Genomic DNA, 24,498 nt, shown 5'->3' on the forward strand with positions numbered 1-24,498 from the left:
GGAAAGTTCCAGCAGTTTGGGAGAAATCTGGGGGAAGGGTAATGAATCCCAGTTCTGCTGCTTTCTCAACAACCTCCCCCCATACACCTCCTTCTGGGGCCCTGCCCCAGGGACTGGAGGGGCCCACCCAGCCTGAGGAGGGACGGCTTGGGAAGGGGCACTGGTGTCTGAGAAGGTGGGAGGAACTAGGCTTTGACATGGAATGAGACCCGGGCAGGGACAATGGGGCTGAGAGGTGTCGCCCGCCTGGTGTGCCAGCTTGGACGACCTCCTCTCTCCTTTTCCTCTCCTGGCTGTCCAGGGTCCCTCTGGGTGGGTTTGAATAGTTCCTTTTCCAAACACCAGTACTGTGGTCACCAGCGTCCTGCAGGGGCATGCGTGCATCCCCCTGGAGCCCTGTCACAGGTGTCAGGATGCCACCCCACAGTGCATGAGCCTATCCAGCTGGCCCCTCAGACACATGGACCGTGGGCCCTGAAGGGACCCAAGGCATGGGGAGGGGGTACCTGCAGGAGTGGAGGCCAGGGGAAAAGAGCCCTGCAGCCACCCCCACTCCGCTCACCCCAGGAACAGACCAAGTCTCTGGCTGAAGACGGGAAGCAGAAACTTGGATTTCAAGCCTGTGGAAGAACTGGGGAGAGGGGGCTGGGACTCAGGGACAAAACGGGGTGGTGCAGGCCTGACTTAGGTGTGGAGGAACCAGACACCCTGGTCCACAAACGTGGGGCACAAGGCCTGGTGCCCGGCATGCCCAGTGCTGCACCTGCAGAAGCCACCTTGGCAGGGGCCCCACTGTGCCATCCTCCCACGGCAGCCTTCCAGCTGGACGCCCCTTCCCACTCTCCCCTCCATGACACGCACAGGGCCCAGTGAATAGAGGACGTTTAATATTTCTGTGCTGGTCACACGGAACACAGGTGGGGACACATGGGGGAAGGGGCGGAGGGCCCCTGCCTCTCAGGAGGGGTGGCTTGTGATGGGGTATGTTGGGGTCTCTTGGGAAACATCCAAGGAGTCTTCTCAGCAAAGGGGCCTGGCCAGGGTGTTCTGAGCACTCGACACACCCTGTCCTTGGCCTTAGGTTGGGGTCCCCCATAGGGGGTCTGTGGAGAGTCTCACTTTTCCAGCTTTTTTGCTGGAATCCACACTCCCAGCGTGACGGGGGACTTGGTCCTAGAGAGGGGTCTGGAGAGCCCCCAGGAAGCAGCCCAGGTTTGGGGACCAGGACTCGAGCCCACCCACTCCCCTCTGCCTTCTCTCCTTCCTCCAGGCAGGGCAAGGGCAGAGGGGAGGCCAGAGGGCCCTCTCGGGGTCCCAGGGTCCTCGGGGCAGGGGTGGAGGGAGAGGGTCTTGCCACCAACAGACACTGTAAACTTTGGTTTAAAACAATAACTTAAGTGAAGGGAGGGCTTCCAGCCTGGGGCCAGGGTGGGAGCTGGGAGAGTGGGGTGTCGGGAGGCGACAAAGGAAAAAGCCAACAAAAAGTTTTGGTTTTTGCTTCCGGCATAAGAAAGGTCTTTGGTCATCCGTTTAACTGGGGGGGTGGGGAAGGGGTGCTGAGGGTGGGTGAGGACTGCAGCGGGACCCCAGGCATGGAGGGGAGGCTGGGGCCGGCCTCACCCACAGCGCGACCCATGCTTCCCAGCAGTGGGCACTGTCTGGCCCCAGCCCGTGCCTCAGGGCAGTCTGGGCTCCACCTGCAAGAGTGGGCACATCCGTGCTCCCTGGTGCGGGGCACTGGAGGGGCACCCAGCCAAAGTGTGGCAGGAGGCCCGTCAGCCTGGACCTGGTCTCAGGTTGGGGGAGGGCTGGAGCCGGGTGGCCCCGCTGGCACAGACCCCCCACAGGGCACATACTGGTCCCCCCCAACAGCCCAAGGGCTGATTTCTTGGGGATGGTGGGAAACTTCGTTCCCCCACCAGGGCCAGGGCAGGGCTAGGAGCTGGAGCTGGAGAGTTGTTTCTTCACAGTACGGAAAAGAAGGTGGAAGGAAGCACAAAGTGGGGAGGGGCCTCTGGCCAGAAACCTGGCCTCAGCCAGGTGTGGGCCAGGGCCGGAGAGGTGGCTTAGCCCCGCCTGCGGGTCTCCATGGCGCCGAGGGCCCTGTAGGGGGAGCTGGTGGGGGAGGAGGGCCCTGCTGCTGGTGGTGGTTGGGGGAGGTGGTGTCAGATGTAGGGGAGGGTCTGAGAGGGGTCTGGGCCCTCCGTGTCCTTTGCCGGTCCCAGACCAGGGGTTCAGTTCGGTGTCCCCTTGGGGGCGGGACCGTTCCTGCCCCCAAGCGTTTGTCAGTCAGGTCGCAGTGGGAGGTGCTGGCCCAGGCCTCCCCATCTGAGTCCTGGAAGTGCCTTCAGGTTGGAGGGGCGTGGAGTGGGGGTAGGTGGGCCGGGGTACTGGGCGGAGCAATCTCCTGCTGCCCTGCCTGCCCCTCCAGGCCCTTAGGACAGCTCCTCTCCGGGCAGCTCCTCCTCCAGGTCCCTGTCTTCCGGAGGCCCCACAGTGCTGGGGTTGGGGGGACCCAGTGGGGGCCCAGGCCGCCTGTCTTCCTCTGCCTCAGCCGGCTCCTCCTTCACCTGCACTTGGTGGCTAGGGGCAGAAGAGGGGAGGTGGACCCGGGCCTTCCCCTCATCCCTCATCTGTGTGCCCTCCGCATTCATCCAAACATGGGGCACGGGGGTGCCCCCAGAGTCCTCCCCACGCCCATTATCCCTGAGGTCTGATGTCCCCCATGGTTCTCCGCAGAGAAAAGAGGCAGGGGTCTGCACTGTGTGCTCACCTGTACTGGGGCGGGGAGAGGCGAGGGGGGCTGCTGCTACCATTGCTGGGCAGCGGCTCCACGGGGGCGCCCACGTCATCATGGCTGAGGGGCAGGAGGCTGCTGGCAGAGCCGGGGTTCAGCATTCCAGGGCTGTTGAGGAGGGGGAAGCTGCTCTCGGCCAGGGCAGCCTGGAGCACACAGGATTGAGCCTGTGAGCGGGCTCAGGGAACCAGTCCTCCCCACCCCCCGGGGGGCAGTCTTCGGGTGGCCCCTGGGGGGTCTACCTGGGCAACCCCAGGGCCTGACCCCAGGGCTTTGGAACACAGAGCTACCCCAAGTTCAGAGCTCTGGCCCTGCCTCCGATGTCCCAGCATTTCTGAGAACCAGGCCTGGCTCATCCTCACAATCAGGGGAGAGGGGACCCCAGACTGACAGGCTGAGGAAGGGATATCACTGGTCATCCCAGTCCTCCTGCTCTCTGCCCCACAGGGTCCCAAACCAGCCCTGAAACCTGAGGTGAAGCTGGGCCCTGGGTCAGAGTGGGGCAGTGGTCTTCATCTTTCCCATCCACCCCTCCTCCCATGGGCCCTTTGCAGGGAGGGCAGGGGGTCTCTTCCCACGCTGAGCCCAGGGTCCTGGAGAAGGGAGCTGGGTGGGCTGGAATGGCCCAGTCACCTGGTAGCTGGCATTAAGTGCTCCGTAACTGAGGCCGGAGATCATGTTCTTCACCAGGGTGGGGCTCCTGGGGGAGAGAAGGCAGAGTCTGGCTCACCCCCTCACTCCTCATGTACTCTCCCCATCCTAAGGGCCGGTGCTGTGCCAAGGACTGTCCCTCCATTACCCTGGGAGGCCAGAGTGGGATCAGCCTCTGTCTGCCCAGCCTCATGTGTTCTAATCATAGTTCCGAAACTCACCTGGCCCCGGGGCAGTTATGGCCCTGCCTAGGGGAGGGTGCTTAAACCTCACAGGGGCACTGGGACCTGGCCAGAGTCTCAGAACTGTCAGGTGGGAAGCAGAAGCCCTCCCAATGTCTGTCTTCACGTCAGGCCACCTCAGCCTTTTTTCTCTCTGGCTTGGATTTTCTCATGTGTGTCAAAGCCTGAGCTGTATCTTCCAGAGTGCCACAGTTCCATGTCTGCAAAATCCACTTTCTTGCCATCCTGAACTCTGGGACTATGCAATAAGCCATTTGCTCAGCTTGTCCCTGGGGACTCCACACAAAAGGATATATATATTTAAATACCAGAAAGTGTTGGGAGAAAGCAATGGTTCAAGGCTGCTTCGCTACCACCATGATGACCCCATTTACAGAACCTCTCAGAGAAGTCAAAAAACTGGCCCAAGGTCACACAGCTGATGAGATACAAAGGTGCAATTTGAACCCAGGTCTTTCTTTTTGGTACTGAGGGCTGAACCCAGAGTGTGCTTAACCACAGAGCCATATCCCCAGCCCTTTTTTGTATTTTACTTAGAGATAGGGTCTTGCTGAGTTGCACAGGGCCTCACTAAGTTGCTGAGGCTGGCTTTGAACTCACAAACATCCTGCCTTAGCCTCTCGAGCTGCTGGGATTACAAGTGTGCACCACCATGCCAGGCCCTGAACCCAGCTCTTCTGATTCCAAGTTGTAATGATACATGACAGTAACCAGCATGGAGACTGGTGTGGGGGAGACAGCTTCTCCTGGGTGCCACACAACTGCATGGGGAGAAGGAATCCTCCAGGGGAAGGGGAACTACAGAGGGATCCTTCTTTCTAACTTGCTTCAGGTCTCGCTCTCCTGACCCGAGGCCTCTGGCCAAGACACACAGGCAAGGTGGGGATGCTGGGGGTCAGGAGAAAGGTGCCATGAGGGGACAAGTGAGTTCCATTCACAGTGCTGTGCACCTCCTGCCAGCCCTCTGTGCTCTCTGCCTTCTTCCCCTTCCTCCCCATCAAATAAAGAGGCGGGCCCAGGGGTCTCAGAGATGGGCTCATCCTATGAGGAGTAGGGGAGCAGGTCCTGGGACAGCAGCCCCCTCACCCTTGACCCGCCGGCTGCGAGATGCCCATGACCCAGCTCTGGCTATGACGACCGTGGGCTTTGTCTCTCTGATACGGGTCCTCTTAACTCCCCTCAGTCAGAACTGGGGATAGGAAACCATGTAAATGCCCACCTTCTGACTCCAGCTGTCCCTGTCCTAGCACTGGGCTCCTATATGCCTTCGCTCTTCCTGACTCCCCGAGTTGGGAGGCATTTGGGGCACAGGTCCCCTGGAGAGTCTTGCTGAGACCTAGCTCATACCCAGGCCAGGTGTGGCCCACCGGGGCCTGGCCCACATACCCTGTCATCTTTGGTGGTCTCCGCTTCTGATACTCCCGCTCGTCCACGGTCCACACAGCGCCCTTGACATTCTCCACACGGACGAAGCACTTGTGCAGGCTGAGGTTGTGGCGCACGGCATTCTGGGGGTGCAGTGAGGAGGGGCTCAGAGGCAGCCGCTGGGCTCTCCTCTGCTCAGGTGAGCACAGGCACCTGGTCCAGTCCCACACCCCAAGCACAATAGTCACCTGTCCCAAGTCAGGGACAGGGAGGGGGAGGGCCGGGCAGGGGTGGGCTCCCAGCTTGCTCACCACAGACAGCCTTTCAGTACCTTCCTCCTCTCCCTGCCACGCTTAGGAAAATCCTGTCTGTCAACTACATGATGTCTAGGTATCAATAATTCATCTTGCCATCATCACCCACCAGAGACAGGGAGCCGTTACTCCCGTTTCTGATGAGTGTGATCCGCTCGGACCCATGCACAACTACACACAGCCTTTACAAGTTTGGGCAATAACTCGTGAACCCTCACTGCTGCCCTCATGGAGCCCTGGGAGTCTGGGACTGTGACTTATTCGTTGAGAGCATGAGGCACATGGCAGAGGCCTGATCCACGCTTGTGGAAATAAAGAAGCCAGGAGGAAGGAGGGTGTGAGTGTGCCTAAGGCAGGAAGGAACGGAGAGCGGGGAAGTTGCCCTGTCACTCTAATTCCTCCCGGCAGGACAGCTTCAGGAATTGAGGTCACCCGGTTTGTAGGACACTTGGTAAGGATGGGGTGCTAGGCCCAACGCCCGCCCAGTGTGGGCTAGGGCCCCATTCACCCACTGCACCCACGTCCCTCAATCCTGTCCCTGTGCTCTCTGCTCAGCTTTCAGTGCCCCACTGGTCGTCCCCAGCCATCACCATCCCTGCCTGTGTCCCTGTCCCTGTTACCTGTCCTCCTCCACCTCCCCCGCCTCACCCCATTCCTGTCTCCTCTTTACATTTCTAAACGGGGAAGAAAGCGGGCAGGGCGGGCAGCCCGAGCCCCTGGAGACCCCCTCTCCCTCTCTCCCTTCCAACTCTTGCCACTTGCAACTGGCCCGATTTCATTACCAATTTTAATTTGCCTCTAATTAAATCCTGTGTATTTTTCCGACTCGCTTGCTAATCCACGAGGGAGGCGGGCGGCTGGAGTGGAATCTCTTGGAGCGATAATTACAAAGGGCCTAATCACGCCGGGGCTCCTGCCTCGGAATAAATTTGCCCGCATTACGGGGCTCCGATCCTCCGCTTTGCAAATGAGAATGACCCCAATTTCCGAGGATGGCCTCACCGGGGCTTTTTTCCCTCATTTCGAAGCCTGATTCGTGATGAGAGACTAATTCGTTACGCTGAAACATTAACGGCAATTTAAGGGGTCTGGCGGGGGCTGCGTAAACAAAAGGATGGGCCCACAACATGGGCCCTGGGAGGGGATGGACATGGGGAGGGCCAGCGAGGACCATCAGCCTGGCAGATGGTCGCTCTGTCCCCGTAGGAACAGCAGCTGGCCTGGCCCACACCGGCTCCCAACCCTTCTGCCCTAGTCTGAAGTAGATAGCATCTCAAGGTGGGGGCCAGGGAGGCAAAGGAAGAGGGAAAGAAGGAAGTCAAAATCATTTAGGGGAGGAAAAGGAAGGACCTCAAGGGGCAGATAAACAGGTAGAAGTAGAAATGGAAGAGAAAGAGAGTTGAGGGTAGACAGGGCATATTTCCCAAGTAACATGAATGAAGCTAGGCTTAGGATAAAAACCCAGAAGGTCAAAGTGGACCTGAGCTGACATGGATTCTGCTCTGCTGTAGGGAAGGCACAGGCCATGCAGTGCCCCCCAGTGGTGAAGGCGGCACAGCAAAGCACTGCCAATTGGGAAGGTCACTCACTCAGCCATTCACTTTCCCCAGGCCCAGCTGGCCTCCTACTGGGACCCCAGCTAGGTGTGGGAGATGGAGGTGAGGACCAGGCTGCATAACCAGTCCAAGGTGTTCAGTTTGAAATATGAGGGATGGGTGGCTTCAGGATGGTCACTGAGTAGTGAAGAGGAAGCCAGTTCCTCTTAATGGCCACAGAAGCCAGAAGTAGAAAATTGCAGTGAAGTAGGGCAGGTGAGAGAGATGGGGGGGGGGGGGGATTAGTACACCATCCTCAGGGGGTTGAGTCTTATGGCAATGAGGCTCTGTGTTGCTACTCCTAAGGGCAAAGGATTAGTATGTAATATTAAAGTGAACATTAGATAATAATTGTAATGATCCTTTTCATTGGTATTGGACTCTATCACTTTTAGAACCTGGTATCTGATCTGGCCCAGAGGTTGGAGACTGGACCAGGTAGTCCCAAGAAGGCCATGCTGGAAAGAGGGCAGGTCTGTGGTTGGCAGGAAATGATATCACTCATAGCCAATCAGAACAGCTGCCCTGCCTCACAGCCTCTCTTCCAAGCTTTGGGAGTTAGGCATGGGGCTACAAATGCTGCACTCAGAGAAGCCTGTTGGTGCAGACCCCACCCAGCTGGGCTGCTGGTAGGGAGGGAGGTCTCCCAAAACACTTGTTGAAACCTGGTGACATTGGGGGAGGTAGCCTGTTGAAGTGCAGTTTCTGCACTGGCCAGCAGGGGGACTCAAGAACCAGGGATCCAATTAAGGTTCTGAGATATGGACCCCCTCCAACCTTCCCACAGGGGCCAAGACTTCCTCCTCCTTCCCTGTGCGCCATCCCAGTTTAGATGTCACCTTCCCACTGTGCTGCCTGAGCACACACACACACAGGCACACATGCATGCACACACACCTTATTTTAGCAAATAAATAAATGCATTAGCGCCCTAACCCTCATCTTTGTGTCCCATTTTTCTAGGGTCCCCCTCTTGCCTTCCTCTGGTCCCCCAGGAAAACTCTCTAGCTGAAGGCATTGAAGTGACTAATTGGATATAGACAATTATCTCCCGCCACTGGCAGCAGTGACGGGGGCGTGTGAGCACTTGTCTGTGCCCAAGTATATGGTCCATGGGCCCTGGTCCACACTGTGTCCAGCCCCCCCTACTCCATTGCATGCTGCCTTCAGGACAGATGGTCATCCCAGGATATCCAGATCCTCTCAATACCAAGTTTGGGAATCACCAACCCCTGAGGCCCGACCTCGCGGGGCTGGAGTCTTTGGGGCCCATGGGAGATGACGGGAAGGATTCTTCCCAAAGGGAGGTAGCACCGGGCTGGAAGGAAGGGGCCCAGAGAACACAGTGATTGAGGAATTCACAGCCCTTGCTGGGGTGGGGTGAGGGCCTGTGCCCTGCCGGGCCAATTCAGCAGAACTAATTGTTGAGGGGACTAACTGCCAGGCAACCTTGGGCTCTGTGGGATGATGTCCAAGGATGATTGGAGCTCAGGGGCAGGCAGGTGGCAGGGGCATGCCTCACCTTCCAGGTGGCAGTGTTCCTTCGGAAATAGGCAAACATCCTGGTGAACCAGTTGTAGATTTCGTTCAGGGTCAGCTGCCTGTCGGGGGTTTCCAGAATGGCCTGTGGACAAGGAAAGGGCCAAGGGAACCCTCAGTCTGGGCCTTGGAGGGACACAGCTCTGTGCCTTCTCCCTTCTCCCTGGCCCCTAACTCGCCTCTGAGTGGAGAAGGCCTGCTGCAGCCCACACGGGTCAGGCTGGGCATGGCCCAGCAAGGCTGACCAGAGCCCAGACTCTAGGGGCTAGCGTTTGTGTGGGGAAACAGGAGCTTCTTCTGAGGGCGTGTGGCTTCCTGGAAAGCACTGTGCATGGGAGCCACGGCCATGGGGTGGGGGCTGTTTGGAATTCCCCGATTTGGGCACAGGGCACCCTGAGCACAGGACTATGTGAGAAGATATGTGAGGTTGCGCATGCCTGAGGGGAGTGCCTGAGAGATGTGCTATGTGTGAGGGTGAAGGTGGTGTGAACACTGAAGACACCACGGGGTCCGACACAGGGAGGGAACAGAAGCTACACACAAGACAGAGCCAAGGAGGGAGAGCAGACAGAACCACCTGAGTGCCCCAGAGACCACCCGCGCAGGCTGCAGGATGGCTGCACTGCAGCTGCAGGAGGTCACGCAGCAAGGGAAGACACAGGTGAGGGGAGGTTGGCCCAGGAACCCCCAGAGGCTGGGATCCAGGGGTGGGCTGTAGGGAGCTCCCCAGCCTTACCTCTGCTCCCACGCTCACCTGGCGGATGAGGGAGGCGTAGGTGAAGGGGGGCCTGACGTCGGCGTTCTTGTAGAACTCGTGATTCTGGGCCAGCTCTGGGGGAGACAGGCAGAGGATGAGGTAGCCAGAGGGGACCCTCCAGGGACACCGTCCCTCCCAGCAGTGGCCCCACAGCCCCACCTGCCCTCACCTGAGGAGATGGGAGAGCAGAATTTGTCACTGCTTCTCCTGCGGGCTGGACCTCCGCTGTGCAGAGAGGCAGAGCCCAGTCCAGGGGGCCTCAAGGGTGTGACAGGGGCGGCTGCCGAGGTGGGGGGGTGCACGAGACCATCTGGGAACGGGTCTGCGGAGACGGTCACCTTGGAGAATGAGGAGGAGCCGGGGACCGGGTTCAGCTGTGAGCAACGGGGAGGGGCTGAGAACCAGCACCCGAGGGGTCCTGAGGGCCCATGGGCCTGTGGGGGGACTTGGGGAGGCTGGAGGGACAGGACAGTCACTCACTGGCTGGCTGAAAGGCTTGGGCTCGGAGGGCCGCATGTGCAGGTGGGCCATCATGGCCTGCAGCCGTTCGCTCTCCTTGGCGAGCTGTGGAGAGGCTGGAGGTAAGCAGGAGGCAGTGGGCTCCTTTTCCTCCTCCCCATCCCACCTTCCGCCAGACTCCTCAAAGAGTCCATTATTCCCCCCAACTGGCCTCCACACGCCAGCTTCCGGGCTCCCTGAACCCCGCCCCCCAGACGCCTCAGCAAATCTCTGCTCCTCTGGACCCTTCACAACCTCAGAGGCCAGGACTAGAGGCTGCCAGCTCTGTGAAGCCTTTCCCTTTCTCCTCTGGCCCATGGCCATCAGAGTCTGCCCTGTGTGTCCCAGGCTGGAGCTCAGCACCACCCCTACACATGGGGGGGGGGGGTGCCTTCTTCAAACCAGCACTCAGAGTCTGTGGCTGAACAGCACCCAAGTGCCTAGTGTGGTGGCACCTGTGTGTGAGGGCCTTTGCGTACTGAATGGAGATGCAGGGATGGATGAATGGTTCATTCACCCCATTCATAAATTCAATGGATCTTTCATGACTACCCTCTTCAGGCAGGGAGCTCTGCTAGGAGTCAGAGGGAGATGGGTAAATATTGATTGGTTAATTGATGGTCTGTCCAGAGTCACCTTTTAAGGATTGTGTTCCAGAGCTTCAATGCAGGGGCCAGACTGCCTGGGTTCTAGACCCGGCCCTGTCCCTCAGCAGCCGAGTGAGCACCAGCAAGTGACTTTGGTTCTTTTATGTCTGTGTGCTGTGTGGCATGGGGAGAATCAAGGTACCCGCCTCACAGGTTGCTGGGAGGACTCCTTGAGCTACTTAGATAAGGCATGTAGTACAGCACAAAGCAGGTGCCTGATGCGCTAGCTGTTCGTGTCATTTTTATTTTTATGCAGCGGGAGTCTCTCTGCACCTCCCAGCAGAGATGCCCACAACTCTAGTTCACCCCTCAGAATCCAGCTGTCCTCATTCTCACCATAGTTAATTAGGACCTAGAAAGCATATAAGATTATGGCTTTGACCATGAGACTAGAGACCTCTCCTGGAAGGTGCTTCGAGCAGGGGCCCTCCCACATCCCACGGGCCACACCTGGATCTCCAGCTGCTGCACCACCTGCATCTGCACCCGGCACTGGGCCGTGCTCCGGTCATCCAGGGCATGCTCTGTGTTGAGGTGTCTTCAAGGGGAGGAGGGGCAGAGAAGAAAGAGTTGGCCCTGCTGTCACCCACCTCCCAAGTCATCCTCCAACCCCTCCCACCAAGGCCCGAAGAGCAGACAGACCAAGAGATACAAAGAAAGGGTGGGAAAAGGGGGCAACGGAAGCAGCCTTCTCCTCAGCCTTCTTTGATGTCTTTGCTAAAACCCCCTCTACAGAGAGATCTAATTGCAAATGAACTAATTAAGTAAACCTCTGACGAAGCGTGAAAACAATTTGTTTGACCCTGATGCGGAGTTAATCAGTCAGTGACAGAGCCTGGCACGGCTGTGGCAGCTGGCGGCCTGCTGCCAGCCGCCTGTCCACCTCCCTCCCTGCCTGTCCCCAGCCCGTCTCAGGCCATCACTGTCCAGGCTGTGGGGAGGGTGGTGGCTAGGGAAATGCCCTCAGAGTGCTCCAGGGAGGGGGTGCGGAGGCTGCAAGCCGGGGAGTACTGATGGGTGGAGGTGGCGAAGGGTAGAGAACCTGGGCTCCCCTGGAGTGAGGACATAGGACAGCTGGTGACCAGAGGCCCCAGAAGGGGTGAGCTCTGCGGTAGAGGGCGAGGGGCCCTGTGAATGTACCACCTACTTGATAAACTGGCCCAGGTCTTCACACAGGGTCTCACAGCCTGGCCACTTGCACTCTCCGTGTCCGTAGAGGGGGTGGGAGCCGGGGGTTTCCTCATGGGAGGAGCTGGGAGGGCAGGAGGGAGGTGGTGGTTGGAGACTCTAAAGACCCCAGCAGCCCTGGGCCCAGCTCAGCACCAGCTCCCCTGCTGGTGACGTTTCTGTCCCAGCTACAGGTTTCCCAGGGGTCTTACACGGTCTCTTATGCCCTGGGATGGAGGTGAACTCCTGGGTCCCAGATCCCAAGCCCTCCCTCCCCAGCCCTCAACATACTGCCCTGAGGGCCCAGCCCCCCTACCTGTCTCTCCGAGATGTGAGCACAGTGGGCTGTCCATTGGGCAGAGGGTGGTGAGAGAGTGGGGGGGAGACCTTGGGGGGGGCAGCGAACGAGGTAGCGGTGGCAGCCGTGCCAGTGAGGTCCAGCCCCTCCTGCTTGACACTGTCCTCAGCAGGCTGCCCTGGGGCACTCTCACCCTTCCACAGCTGGGGCAGGTCCGACGGGCACACCGCTGCTGTGGGAGAGACAGGGGAGGCTGGCCGGGCCCCAGGCGCATGCGTGGCCCCCGGATCCAGGGAAATCTGAGGGTCTGGGGGGGCACTCACCTTGGGGGAGGGTCTGGAGGGGCCCCGAGGCTTGGCTGGGCTGCAGGCTGACCAGTCCCTGCCTCTGCAGGTTGAGCAGGTGCTGCTGCTGCAACTGTTGCATCTGCAGGAGCTGCTGCTGGAAGGCCAGCTGCTTGTTCCCCAGGGCCTGGGAGGGTGCCCGAGGGGGCGGGCAGAGAGGGTTGCCAGCGGCCTCAGGGGTGCCGTCTGGCCCCCACCCTGCAGCCACCCCCTCCCAGGGCCTGTCAGCCCCTGGAGCTGTCGTGGTGGCGTCTGCAGCTTCTCTGCTCCCGGCCCAGCTTCCATAGGGCTGCATGCCTCCTCGCGGTAAACACACGCACGCATGCACGCACGCACGCACGCAGGCGCGCAAACACACAGCCAGACCCAGACACGCAGCAAGACACCCTCCCTCCTTCCCCTCCTTCCTCAGCTGTTGGCTCAGTCCCGCAGCTGTGTGCCTGGGGGCGGGGGCCCTCGTCACCAAGATAGATGAGCCGGTCAGATGTGGGGGGCCACTCCTGCCTGGAGGGCACCCTTCCCACATGTGTGTGGGGCGGGGGTGGGGGGGGCTCTGCTGCGGGAAGGGATTGTCTCCCCACATGCAGATCCAGCCCTGTCTTGCTTTTTAGACAGAGAGAATCTAGTAGTCCAATTGGACTCAATTGGCAGGAGCTGGCCCTGGTAGGCCCGGCGCATACTGAGCCTCGCGGGCAGCACAGGCAGCACACCCCCTTCCCACCCCACCCCCACCCCCTGCTTTAGTTTTCACACAGGCACTGACAAGTCAGGCTGTCAGCAAGCCTTCTGAGCCCTCAGAGCCAAGCGTGTCCTGGGTGTTTTGGAGGCTAGATTGTCTGCCTGCCTCCCTGCCCTGGGGGAGGTAGGGTGGGGGGCTGGCTATTCAGTAAGGAGACAAGAGGATCAGTCCAGCCCAGAGGTTTAAGGGCAGACAGGCAGCGTTACAAGACCCAGAAGGGCCCACAGGATTTGGAGACTGCCTGGACATCATCAGGGAAGCCTGCTGGGAAGAGGCTGCTGTGAACCTGGGCTGTGGTTTGGCCAGCAGGAGGGAGGCACAGGTTGTGGAGAGGGGGGATTGGACACAGAAGCTCAGGAGGCACTGTGGCACAGACGGGCAGGGCATTATTAGAAAGGGCAGAAGTTGGGATAGGCTGAATGGGGGGAGGTGCATTGCTGAGGGACAGAAGCACCGAGAGACAAGTAGCCAGGAAGATGGCATGACCACGACACAGCTGGACAATAAGACACACCAATGACAGGATGCAACCTACACTGTGGCCCAGACAACACGTGACATAGGAGGGAGTGAAGGGGGACGGGGTGGGGGCTTGCGAGTGGACTGCCCTTGCCTTGACCCCTATTACATTGACTCCTCCCAACTTTTTCCCAATTTTTCTATTCCTGCAAAGGGATTCTCTCCTGACCACTTTTAGACTGTCAGACTCTGGGCAGAGGAGAGCTAGGTTGTAGGTGCCAGGATGGGGGTTCCTACGGGGGCATCCAGTGCCTTGGGCAGGGGCCCTGCGCAGCTTCTCACCTCTTTGGGCTGCTGCTTCCCAGCCTGCTGCTGGGTGAGGAGCTGAAGGTGCAGCTGCTCTTGCTGCTTCTTGTAATATTCCTGCAGCTGGTGGGGAACAAAGGGATGGTGATCTAGCAGGGGCTGCTACTGGCAACCCCAGCCTGGGCTCCTGCAGGCGAGGCAGGGGCGGAGGTCTCATGGAAACACAACCTGGTGGGGAGAGATCTGTTCTCTCCAGTCAGCCTTGAGGATACTGGAGCAGGACTTGGGTAGGGAGGGAATAGAGAGGGAGGGGAGGGTATCCCACAGTTGTGAACCCTCCCAACCTCTTGGTGGATCTCCTGAACAGGCCACAGGGACAGGAGCCCAGGATGTTCCAGTACTGTGTCCCTTCCTAGAGTTCCAAAGATAGAAATGGGGCCAGAATACAGGAAAGGAGTATGGGGTGGAGTGGGGTGAGGGGCTGCTGAGATTGGACCTTTGGCCTCTCCCTACTGCCCTGGAGGAGTGCAGACCAGGCCAGCCTGAGCAGTCTCTCTGGTTTCTGCCATGGCTTGGGCCCTCAATGAGGCTGGTAGCAAACAGGGAGGGAGGTGCAAGGCCAAAGGCCAGGCCAGGAAAGGCAGGGGCCACTGCCCTGGGGCCAGACTCACCTGCTGGAGCATGAGGGCCTGCTGCTGCTGGAGCAAGGCCTGCAGCTGTGGGGGTGACAGGATCTGCTGCATCTGCTGGGGGGTGAGCATCTGCGGCGACATCATAGCCACTGACACGGGCACCTGTGGGATTTACCCTGTTAGGTAGAGGCAGCACCCAGAGTCCCCCCATAGTGTGGCAGAGTAGCTGGGCTCGGATTCTGGCCTGGCTGCCTACTGACTGTGTCTAATAGGACAAGTGACTAACCGTCCTGATCTCTGTGTTTCTTGTGTCTAAAATGGAAATAGTAATAGTGCCTGCCTCATAAGGTCACCATGAAGATTAATTAATCCTAGGACAGAGCCTGGCATACAGCAAGTGTTTATACGGGTTGCCTATTACTACAGACAGGTTGCCTATTACTGCAGGATGTGCTGTCCTTGGTGCAGGAAGACTAGACCCTAGTGACACTGGTCAGGGGAAGCCATGCTTTGGGGGACTTTCACCCAAGGAGAGAAGGAGCAGCACTCCACATCCCCAGCTCTTGCGTAGTCTGTTCTGAGACCACTAGCCAAGACAAGCATGGCTGGTGGGCAGCCTGCAGCCATTGGAACTATTAAAAAACTGGCCCATCTGAACTTCGGCCTGCTCACAAACATGTCACGCACTCTAGCACGACTCTCTAGATAGCACACATAGTGGCTCAGACCTTAGGCAAAGTGAGCTCTGTTGGTGCTGTCCTTATGAGTGTGCATGCCAGGGAAAGAACAGCAGGCACAGAATTAGGGTGGCAGGCTTCTACTCCCAGCTCTGGGCTGAACTTGCTGTGCAGCCTCAAGCAAGTCACTCGCCCACTCAGATGTCAGTTTCCTCAAACATAAAACTCTGGGATGGACTACAAAAACTGACTTCTACCTGGAGCACCCCAGACTCCCGAAGCAGAGCAGCTTTCTGCCTTCTGCCCCAGGGGGCTCAGAGGACCCTTCTGCAGAGAGAAGGCTCAGGGAGAGGCAATGGTACTACTATTCCCAGCCTCTGAAACCCCCAGGCTTGTGCAGTCGTGGCCAGACAGGTCCAAGCCACTACACTGTCCCAACACACTAGGTTTTAGGGTTGTTTTGGTTTCTTTTCTTTTTCTTTCTTTCTTTTTTTTGGGGGGGGTGGGGGGATGGGGGGGAAAGTACTAGGGATTGAATCCAAGGGTTCTCTTATCACTATGCAATAACCCCTAGCCCTTTTATTTTTTAAAAATAATTTCTTTCTTTTCTTTTTTCCCTCTGTGGTTCTGGGGACTGCGCCCAGGAGTGCTTCACTACCAAGTTACGCCCCAGCTCTTTTTATTTTTTGATTTTGAGATGGATCTCACTGAATTGCTGAGGCTGGTCTGGAACTTGTGATCCTTCTGCCTCAGCCTCCCAAGTAGGTGGGATGACCGGCTTGTGCCACAGTGTCAGCCTGACCCCATTTTAGCAGGACAGGTCTTCTGAGGGGCTGCCACCCCTACTCCTCTGAACCCTGTGTGCACAGCACCCCCAACCCCTGGCAGAGGGCCTGGCACACAGTAGGCACTAAGTGTTTGCTCCTCTGAGCTGAAATGCCTTTCCCAGCAGACCAGAGGCCCCTCTGAAGGCCTGGGGCTGGAGGGAGGTGTGGGCCAGCCCAGTCAGGGAGGAGTAGCATGCAAGGACTTGTTCTGAGCGGGACAGGTGAGTTCCCCAGGGGACACCCCTCCCCAGCCTCAGCCCCACCTGTGGGGTGGGGAAGGAGGAGCTGCTTCCCTTCCCAATCCCCGACAGGGCCACAACTCAGCACCCAGCCACCCCTTAAGCCATGGATCGAGGAATCCCCAGGCTCAGGGGCAAGCAGGGAGGTGCCACTGCCCCCAACTCATGTACCCCATAACTAGCGGCTTGGCCCTTACCTGGGTGTCACTCCTATACCGCAGTCCACCCCTATCCAAAGCCCCTGGGACAGGTAACAACCTGACCTTGTTTTTAGACGTGGATGTACCATGTGTGTGAGGCCCCCAGGGGCCACTCAGGCAGCAGGCATATGCACATGAGCCCATGTGAGCTTTTTTGGTTTGTTTTTAAACCCCACTTCTACCTTCAAGGAGATCAGAGAGGTCTGGTGGCCTTAAGTGGCAGGTTAGGAATTCTAGTCCACGTCTGTGTGGATTCCAGTTTTCCAGAGCAGGCCTGGACCCTCCTGAGCAGAAAGGGTCACTATGGCTGAGATCCCAAAGGTGAGCTGCCCTTTTTGTAGCTGCATTCCAGAAGAACTCTCTGGAAAGCCAGGGTGCTGGGGTGTCATGACCCTCACACAAGGGGACCTAGGGTTGGGGTCCCCCTTACAGAACCAGATGCTGGGTCTGTGGGTGGCTGCTCAGAGAACTTGGGTTTTGCTATCAAAGACTGGGTCGCAAAGCCCAGGCTGGCAGTGTCCAATGCTGAGTAGGTATCACAGGCTGTCCTTTCTTTCCTCTTCCCACAGGGACATCCAGCAAAGAGAGGCATTATGTAGTGGTGAGCTCCCAGCCCTGAATATCGGAGTCCAGTTATCTAGGCTCTTGTCCCTGCTATTTCCTGTTCTTTGAAGTCACCCAGCCTCAGTTTCCCTATTTGCTTACTGGGATTTAGAGTAAATGGTGACTGAGCAGGTGCCAGGCACTTGGCTAAACTCTTCATGTCTCATCTCCATGACTCTCCACAGCAGCCTTGAGAGGAGGGCACCATCGTCCTTGGCCTAGAGAGGCATCCCCACGGGCCTCCTAGGCTGGGTTGGGTCGGGATAGGCATTTGTTCAGTATGGCCTGCAAGTCCTCGTCTGGAGAGTGGCCAGGGCAGCTAAATGCTCACTGAAGCCTTGCTCCCGAAGGGATATAGAAGTGGGAAGTGAAGGGCACTGCATTGGAAGGGTCATGGAAGACCACAGCTCATCACGTAAAGAAGCAAGCTAGAGGAGACGGACATGTTCCACAGCAAGAGACTGAGGCCAGACACACCCCACAGGATCTTTCCGGGTACCAGGACTGTGAGTCACTGACAGTAGCACGCAGGAAAGGATGTGACCTTTTTCCCTGGGGCTTTCCTACTTGGAGGCGGGAGAATGGGAGAGATGCCCTGGAAGGCCTCCCTGGCCCCTGCCATTCCTGCCAATTGGCTGAGCGGCTGCCTGCACAGGCCATGGGCCGCTCTGCGGAGCTGGATGGGCTGGCTTGTGTGTACTCGTCCCAGGTGGCCCAATCGATCCAAGAAGTGTCAGCGGGGTGGCAGAACCCATCTACCTCCCACCTGCCCCTTGGGATTCTGAGATTCGAGCTGGAGCTCCCCTGGCATCCCCACGGGCCTCCTAGGCTGGGTTGGGTCGGGATAGGCATTTGTTCAGCATGGCCTGCAAGTCCTCGTCTGGAGAGTGGCCAGGGCAGCTAAATGCTCACTGAAGCCCTGGCAGGGGGAGCGGCCTGATGCTGGCAGCTGATCCAGCCCCACCCCCCAGCATCCCTCAAGCCCCAGCCCATGAATACAGGATAAAGATCACCTGACCAGAAGGATCAGGGACAGTGCCTGACAGAGGAAGCTTCTCTGGGGGCTGACAGTTGGGGTGGCTGCAATTTGGTGCTAGAGTGAAAGATCCAAATTCTACATCTTCAGTGTGGGACCCTAGGTGAGTGAGGAGCAATGCAGAGGGCAGGCTGGGGCACGGTGTGGGTTAGCTCCCTTCCAAATAACCAGCCCTTAGCCTTATTCTGTGCAGGAGCAGCACAAGATAGTCATGGGATATTAAGAGAACTTCCACGCACACGCTTGTAAGCCCAGTTAGTCAAGAGGCTGAGACAGAAGGATGCCAAGTTTGAGGCCAGCCTTACCAACTTACCAAGAGCCGGTCTCAAAATAGAAAATAAAAAGGGCTGGGGATGTAGCTCAGTGGTCAAGTGCCCCTGGGTTCAATCCCTGGTACCAAAAAGAAAACAAAAACCAAACCAGAAGAACCTCCAGAAATGACAGACGGGGAGCAGACAAAGCCAAGGACCTGGTCCTGGCCGCAGCCATCCCCACCCCCGCCTTCCAGCCTCCCAGCTCCTACACTGCTCTGTGGTCCATGTCTCCCTGTCTGGGGTCCTTGCCTGGCCACCCCAGGCATCTTCCCTAGGCTGCAGCGGAATGTGGTGGCTCCTCTGCACTTGGCTCTAGGCGTAAGTGGTGAACCTGGCTGGGAGGGGTGTGGGCAGGCAACCCGCTGGGGGCAGAGCAGCAGCCTGAGGAGCCTGGGAAAGGGGCCACCATCAACCTCCCTCATGACCCACTTCACTCAAGTGTCAAATCTTCAACATGGACTTTTCCGCTCACAGGAGGAGCACAGCCTCACTCCTCCCTCTCCCCACCAGCCTGCAGCTCACAGAAAAGCCACTTCTAATCCCTGGACCCTACTGGGGGACAGAGACCCCACCTCCTTGGAAACTGTGAACTCAGGGTGGGGATGGAGGCAAGGAAGGTACCCAGAGTTAGAGAGAGAGCTCAGCAGAAGGCGCTCAAGGGGAAACACAGTGCCAAGGACAGCCACCTCCCTGGGTCCTAGAAAACCACTGGCCCAGGCTTCTGGACTTAGGCTAAGCATGAGGCGGCATCACAGTGTGAGGACGGAAAGGATGAGTCCCGGGGTGAGTTTTCTGAGCTCAAGTCCAGGCTCTGCCCAATCCTTTTTTTAAAAAAATGCTTTTATTTTTTAGTTATGGATGGACACAATATCTTTATTTTATTTTTACACGGTGCTGAGGATCGAACCCAGTGACTCATGCATGCTAGCCACAACCCCAGCCCCCTCTGCCCATTCTTAATGGTGTGATTTTGCCCAAGTTACTTAGTGTTTACGGGCCTCGGCTTCCTCATCAGCAAGGTGGTCCTAATAACATCACCTGTCCCATAAGATGTGAGAAAAAAAATGACACGATACTTGTCAATTGCTTGGTTATCTTCCTCATGTAAAGTACTCTATAAATGATAGTTGTTTGGGAGTACTGAGTAGCTGTTGAATCAAGGAATGAATCGATTAAGAGGAGGTAAGGAGGCAAGAGAAACAGTCCCAGAAAAGGACCATTTTATGTCTGTCTGAGCCCCAAAACTCCAGGCTGCTCTCACTTTGCAGGGGGAAGAGTCTCCGGAGGAATATTCCATAGCCTCCCTCCCTCTCAGTTATTTCAGATCTCCTACCCCAACACCCAGCTGGGAAGCTCTTCCTGATGTCTGACTCCAGTCCCTTCACCACCAAGCCCATTCCCTCTTGCTTTAGGTCTGCAGGCCCCTTGCTGGCTTGGGGAACACTCCTGCTCCACAGCCCACCTCTCCCTGCTGGAGGAAGGAGGTCCTAAGGGTGGGGAGGATTCAGAAGACCAGTCTGAAGATCACTGCCGACGCAGGAAGTATAGACGGGGGTCCCCCAGTCCTGACACCCCCTGGGTGTGAGGACCTTCTCCATATGAGAAGTCTCTTCCCCTTTGCTGCTCTTCCAGACTCTGTCCTCACCCCCACTTGCCCAACCCCTCTTCAGTGAGGGCTGTCTCCAAGGTTCCAGATTATTCAAAGAGGCTGCGGACTGCTTTAGCTGCTCAGCTGTCCAGCACTTTGAGCTTCTCCAAAGCAGTTCCTAATCATACTGTTTTGTATAAACCCAGATACTCTGCTGGAGCACTGGAATCTCCCCCAGGACCAAGGCCAGTACTGGGTACCTCACAGAGCATCACACCCCACCCCTCTAACTCCCCCACCCCGACTCCAGAGCATGCAGCTCCGGATCCGCTTGGCTTGGCTGGGCATCACGCTCACCCTTCCTCCCTTAGATAAACTTCCTTTCAAAACCCAGCTTAATCCTCTCCCCAGTCCTCAGCCCCTGCTGCTGGGGGAGGGGAGGGAGCTGCCCGAGTGGTGACCCATCCAGGACTCAGCCGAGTCTCCGAAGTTCTTTGTGACACAAAAAGTAAACAGAAGGCCTGGCTCCCCGGCCCCCAGATCCCCCCTCCCCCAGCCAGCCAGCCAGCCAGATGGGCCGGCAAGCTGGGGGGAGGGAGAGGGGAAAAAAGGGCAGATTGTGCAAAGGAAAACAAAAGAGACGAGAGACGTCAAGAGACAGGAAACATGGGGAGACCTGTGGAGAGTCCATGGGTGAGAGATGAGGGGGAAAGGAGAGGAGGGGAGACCCACTGACCCTGCAAGGGAGACGCAGGAGGCGGCCAGACCCACATGTGGGACAGAGAGGGAGGACAGAGTGACCCACAGGGACAGAGAAACCTGAGGACCGAGAGACCCCGAGGGGAAGAAGCAGGGAAGGGGAACCCAGCCAGAAAGGTATGGAGGCAGAGAGGACGGCAGACAGGCGCAGGCGCCCAGGGAAAGAGACAAAGCAAGGCCTGGGTGATCAGGTGGCACTGGGGACAAAGTGGAAGTGTCTTGGCTCCACCCCTGTGGTGACTCTATTTCCTTCTGGAAAGTTGCCCATTTTTTTGGCACTGGGGACTGGCAAGAGCAGTTCTCCATGGGGTCCTTGACCTCCCTCAGTGCCAGGACCACCCTCAGCCTGGCCCCACCCCCACCCCAGCCCTGCGCCAGCTGGTGCCCCCCTCACCTGCACAGCAGAGGCAGACTGTTTGCTGTCATTGTTCCCAGGGGAGCTCAGGCCAGAGGCCTGCTGCAGCAGGAACTGCCGGGCCACCTGAAGAGCCTGCAAGACAGGGCTGAGTCAGCTGCACACTCCAGCAACAGCAGGGCAGGCGGGCGGGCGGGTCGGGCGCAGGGAGAGTTCAGGGCAGTAAGGGAAGGAGCGTGAGGGAAGGCAGAAGGCCCAGGGTGAGAGGTTGGGGCCCCATCAACTTCTAGACTTGGGTTGAGGACAGCCATTATAGGAGTCATAGCATTAGAAAAACGGGACCTGGGACCAGTGAGATTCTGTTAGGACTCAATGGGGACAGCAAATGGAAGGGTCAGTGGTCAAAAAGGACTCCAGGGAAAAGTGCAGGGGGTGGGCTCAGAGCATTAACAACAGGCACTTTTGGTTGAGTGGCATCTGCCATGTGTCAAAGTCATTATAGGCAGGATCTGAATCTTCCTTCATAAGGCTGTGAAGTGGGGATTGTCAGGCCCATTTTGCAGATGAGGAAACTGAGTCTCTGGGAGGTTAAGTAACATGACCAAGACCATAGCTTGGAGGTATCAGAAACAGGAGTGAACCCAGGAGCCTGGTTCCAAGGCCATCTGACATATTAGGGGGAGGGATCAGTTTGGGTACTAAGGCAGCAGTCACTATGGAGTGAGAACACACAGGTGAGGGGATGAAGACAGAGCCTAGGGGTCAAGGGCACAGGGTCTGGGCACTGTGTGGCTTGCTGAATCCAGGGAGAGTGGGTACAAAGCCTCGAACTGGGAGAATGAGATGGAGTCTTGAAGGCTACATCTGAATGATCAGCAGAGATGCACAAGTGGTCTGGGCTTGGGGGCCATGGTGCAGGGGCCAGAGGGTCCTCAGAGTGGAAAGTGTATGGAGTTTGTGGGAGAAGCAGCTACAGCAGGTTAGCACGACATCAGGGAGTCAGGGACCTGAGAGCCGAGCAGTGAGGAGTCTAGCAGGAGAGCGAGGGTTAGGAGGCCCAGGAAATTCTCCGTGAGGTCAGCCACGCCCTCCACACCTCCATCTGGGGGGGGTGTGGGGGCTTGTCCTTATCACCCTCCAGGAGTATAAGGCCTGTCTGCCTCCAGGTTCCTCGAAGACCTGCTCAGGAGCCAGCGCAGTGTCCAGGCCCCTGAGGCCCGCAGGCTTTGGCATGAGGCAGACCTGGGCTGGAATCCCCAGGGTACCACTTACCAGCTGTGACCTTGGGCAGGTCATTTTGTCTCTCTGCACTTCCATCTCCTTATCTGCAAAACTGGGACACTAGCTACCTCTGAGTCAGGGGGATTAAGGGAGCAGCGCCTGGCACCTTGTTGGCATTCGGGAGATGTCCAGCCTTCCCTCCTGGCTGCTCTTAGCTGCACTCTACCCGCCTTCCCCAGCACAGCCTGGCGCCACACACTTAAAGGAACCATGCCTGCCCGCCTGCCCGCGGCTCACTCTCACATCTGTGTCCACACAAGTGCTTCCCCTCACATGCACTGCCATTCACCCACCCCCCCCACCCCCCGCCAAGTCGCCTTCACAGCAAAGCCTTTCCAGTGGATGTGTGGTCCACCCTCACACCCCACCAACCCAGCTGTGTGCCCAGCAGCAGACACACCCATCTTGGCCCTTCCCTCCCCACATCCACAGCCCGCCTCCAGGGGGCTCTGGTTGAGTTTGCCTGAGGATGGTCCCTCAATGCACCCTCACATCTACATGGGAACATATGTGTTCCTCAGCAGTCTCCAGACCCTGGGCTGCCCCCTGGCCCCTCCTGGGACCCCACACCCAGAGAAACTCCTGGGCTTCCACAAAGAGGCTGCTTCTCCTCAAGGTTCACTTCAGAAAAGCAGAAATCTGACAGGTCTAAAGGCTCTTGGAGCCCGCCGGAAGTGGGCGCCTGGTGGGGTGCAGAGAGGCAAGGAGGTGGCCAGGTGGTCATCGGGAAAGAGCCCCTGGCTTTCACTGACTTCCTCCAGGTCTAATGACAAATGTCCTTTGTCATCTAAAGGTGGAGTTAGCATGGAGGGGGCATAGGGGTCAGAGGCCAGAGGGCAAGGCAGTGGGAGGGGAACCTGCCAGCCCAGTTGATCCAAAGGGGGCACTGGTCAGGGCTGGAAGATGAAGCACCCCAGATCCCTGTGTGAGGGTGGGGGGACAGTAGGGAAGGGTTTATAAGGGACATTGTGGGGGAGAGCCCCACTCGGTTTCCTGGGGCCGGGGAGTGGTCAGGAGAGTTGCATTCACTCCTCACTGACCCCCTGGAGCATGAAATGACAAGATTTACAAGAAAAAAATGATAGGGCCTTGAAATCTCACTCCTGTAAGGCCTCCCTGTGACAGGCCTCCCTGCGACAGGTTCCACCCCCTCCCACCTTGCTCTCCCCTGGGCCCAATGAAGAGAGCCAGGCCCATGGCTGTCTGTTCCTTCTCCCATTCCGCCCTCCTTCATTCACATCTCACTTATGAAGTTCCCAGGGGCCAGGTCAGATGGGAGACACACAGAAACAAGGTACGCGGTTGGTCCCCAAGTCGTCCAGTGCTGTGATGAGGTCTCTGCAGACCAGTAAGGTGGGCAGCCTGAGGGGTGCCGAGTTCCACACCAGGCCCAGCGAAGGGCCTCCTCTGCTGGGGAGACCTCCCAGAGGAGGCAGGACCAATGGAAGTGCCAGCTCACCAAGTAGACAAGGAGGCGCTCCCATTACAAGGCCACATCCCACAGAGGTGAGCAATGGGGGGAAGAGGGGGTGTTAGGACAATCCCCAGGCAGGCAGAGCAGCTGAGCAGTGCTGGTAGCAGCAGGAGACTGGAGAAGACCAGGGCCCCAGGTCTGGGCTCTGACCTCATCCAAGCACTTCATTCATTCATTCTTCATTACAGTTCAGTCACCCACCAATACAGACCTGGGCCTGGAGGAAACAGGGAGCCCGTGGTACACTGTGAGAGGTCATTTAATATAATATAAACTTGCCTACAGCCCAGCCATGACGGGATGGTACTAGGTGGGATCCGGTACCATCTGAAGACCACGCTGCATGTGCCATGTGGTGGGAGTGTTGGGATGATCCCAGGCTTGGGACCTAAGCATCCCTCCTCGGATGGCCCCTCCCCCATTGCTCAGTGCCCTTTATGTGCTGCTCCATGTTCGACTTCCACAGGCCTCACCATCCGGACATCCAGCTCCCCAGCCAAGGGTGTGCTTGGGAAACTGGGGTCCCTCTGGCCTAAGATGCCCTAGAGTGGTCACCCTGGGGATGATGTAGGCCTGAGACCTTCTGAAGCCCATCTGAGTCACATCCACCACTGGAGTGCACCAGGGCCATGTCTACACTCCCTGCTGACACTGAGGCCTGGTAAAATCATTGGACTGCCTACCTCCCAGAGATAGAAACAGCAGGCCTTGACCCCAACTCATCCAACCCCACCTTCTTTGATGTGCCAACCAGACTGGAGCCTCCTTAAAATCGTGGATGGTTTTCAAATGCAG

General features: G+C 57.8%; 1 protein-coding gene across 3 annotated transcripts in view; it reads right to left on the bottom strand.

Moving 5' to 3' along the window:
* Positions 1–884: 884 nt before the first annotated feature.
* The window catches only part of Foxp4 (forkhead box P4), a 50,922-nt gene continuing 27,308 nt past the window's right edge, over positions 885–24,498 (bottom strand). Inside the window, exons 3-17 of one of the 3 annotated variants that reach the window (XM_077801618.1) lie at positions 20,988–21,083; positions 14,390–14,512; positions 13,755–13,841; positions 12,194–12,341; positions 11,889–12,099; positions 11,553–11,657; positions 10,856–10,943; positions 9,741–9,824; positions 9,430–9,598; positions 9,258–9,334; positions 8,487–8,588; positions 5,077–5,198; positions 3,431–3,497; positions 2,774–2,943; positions 885–2,583 (exon numbers count right to left, since the gene is read on the bottom strand). In XM_077801618.1, coding sequence (XP_077657744.1) covers positions 2,436–2,583; positions 2,774–2,943; positions 3,431–3,497; positions 5,077–5,198; positions 8,487–8,588; positions 9,258–9,334; positions 9,430–9,598; positions 9,741–9,824; positions 10,856–10,943; positions 11,553–11,657; positions 11,889–12,099; positions 12,194–12,341; positions 13,755–13,841; positions 14,390–14,512; positions 20,988–21,083 — 1,797 coding nt within the window. In that variant the 3' untranslated portion in view covers positions 885–2,435. Of the gene's footprint in view, positions 2,584–2,773; positions 2,944–3,430; positions 3,498–5,076; positions 5,199–8,486; positions 8,589–9,257; positions 9,335–9,429; positions 9,635–9,740; positions 9,825–10,855; positions 10,944–11,552; positions 11,658–11,888; positions 12,103–12,193; positions 12,342–13,754; positions 13,842–14,389; positions 14,513–20,987; positions 21,084–24,498 lie in introns of all 3 variants that reach the window. The other 2 variants (XM_026383580.2, XM_026383579.2) reach the window with 2 other exon arrangements.

This window comes from Urocitellus parryii, chromosome 8 (genome assembly GCF_045843805.1).
Source record: "Urocitellus parryii isolate mUroPar1 chromosome 8, mUroPar1.hap1, whole genome shotgun sequence".
NCBI lineage: Eukaryota > Metazoa > Chordata > Mammalia > Rodentia > Sciuridae > Urocitellus > Urocitellus parryii.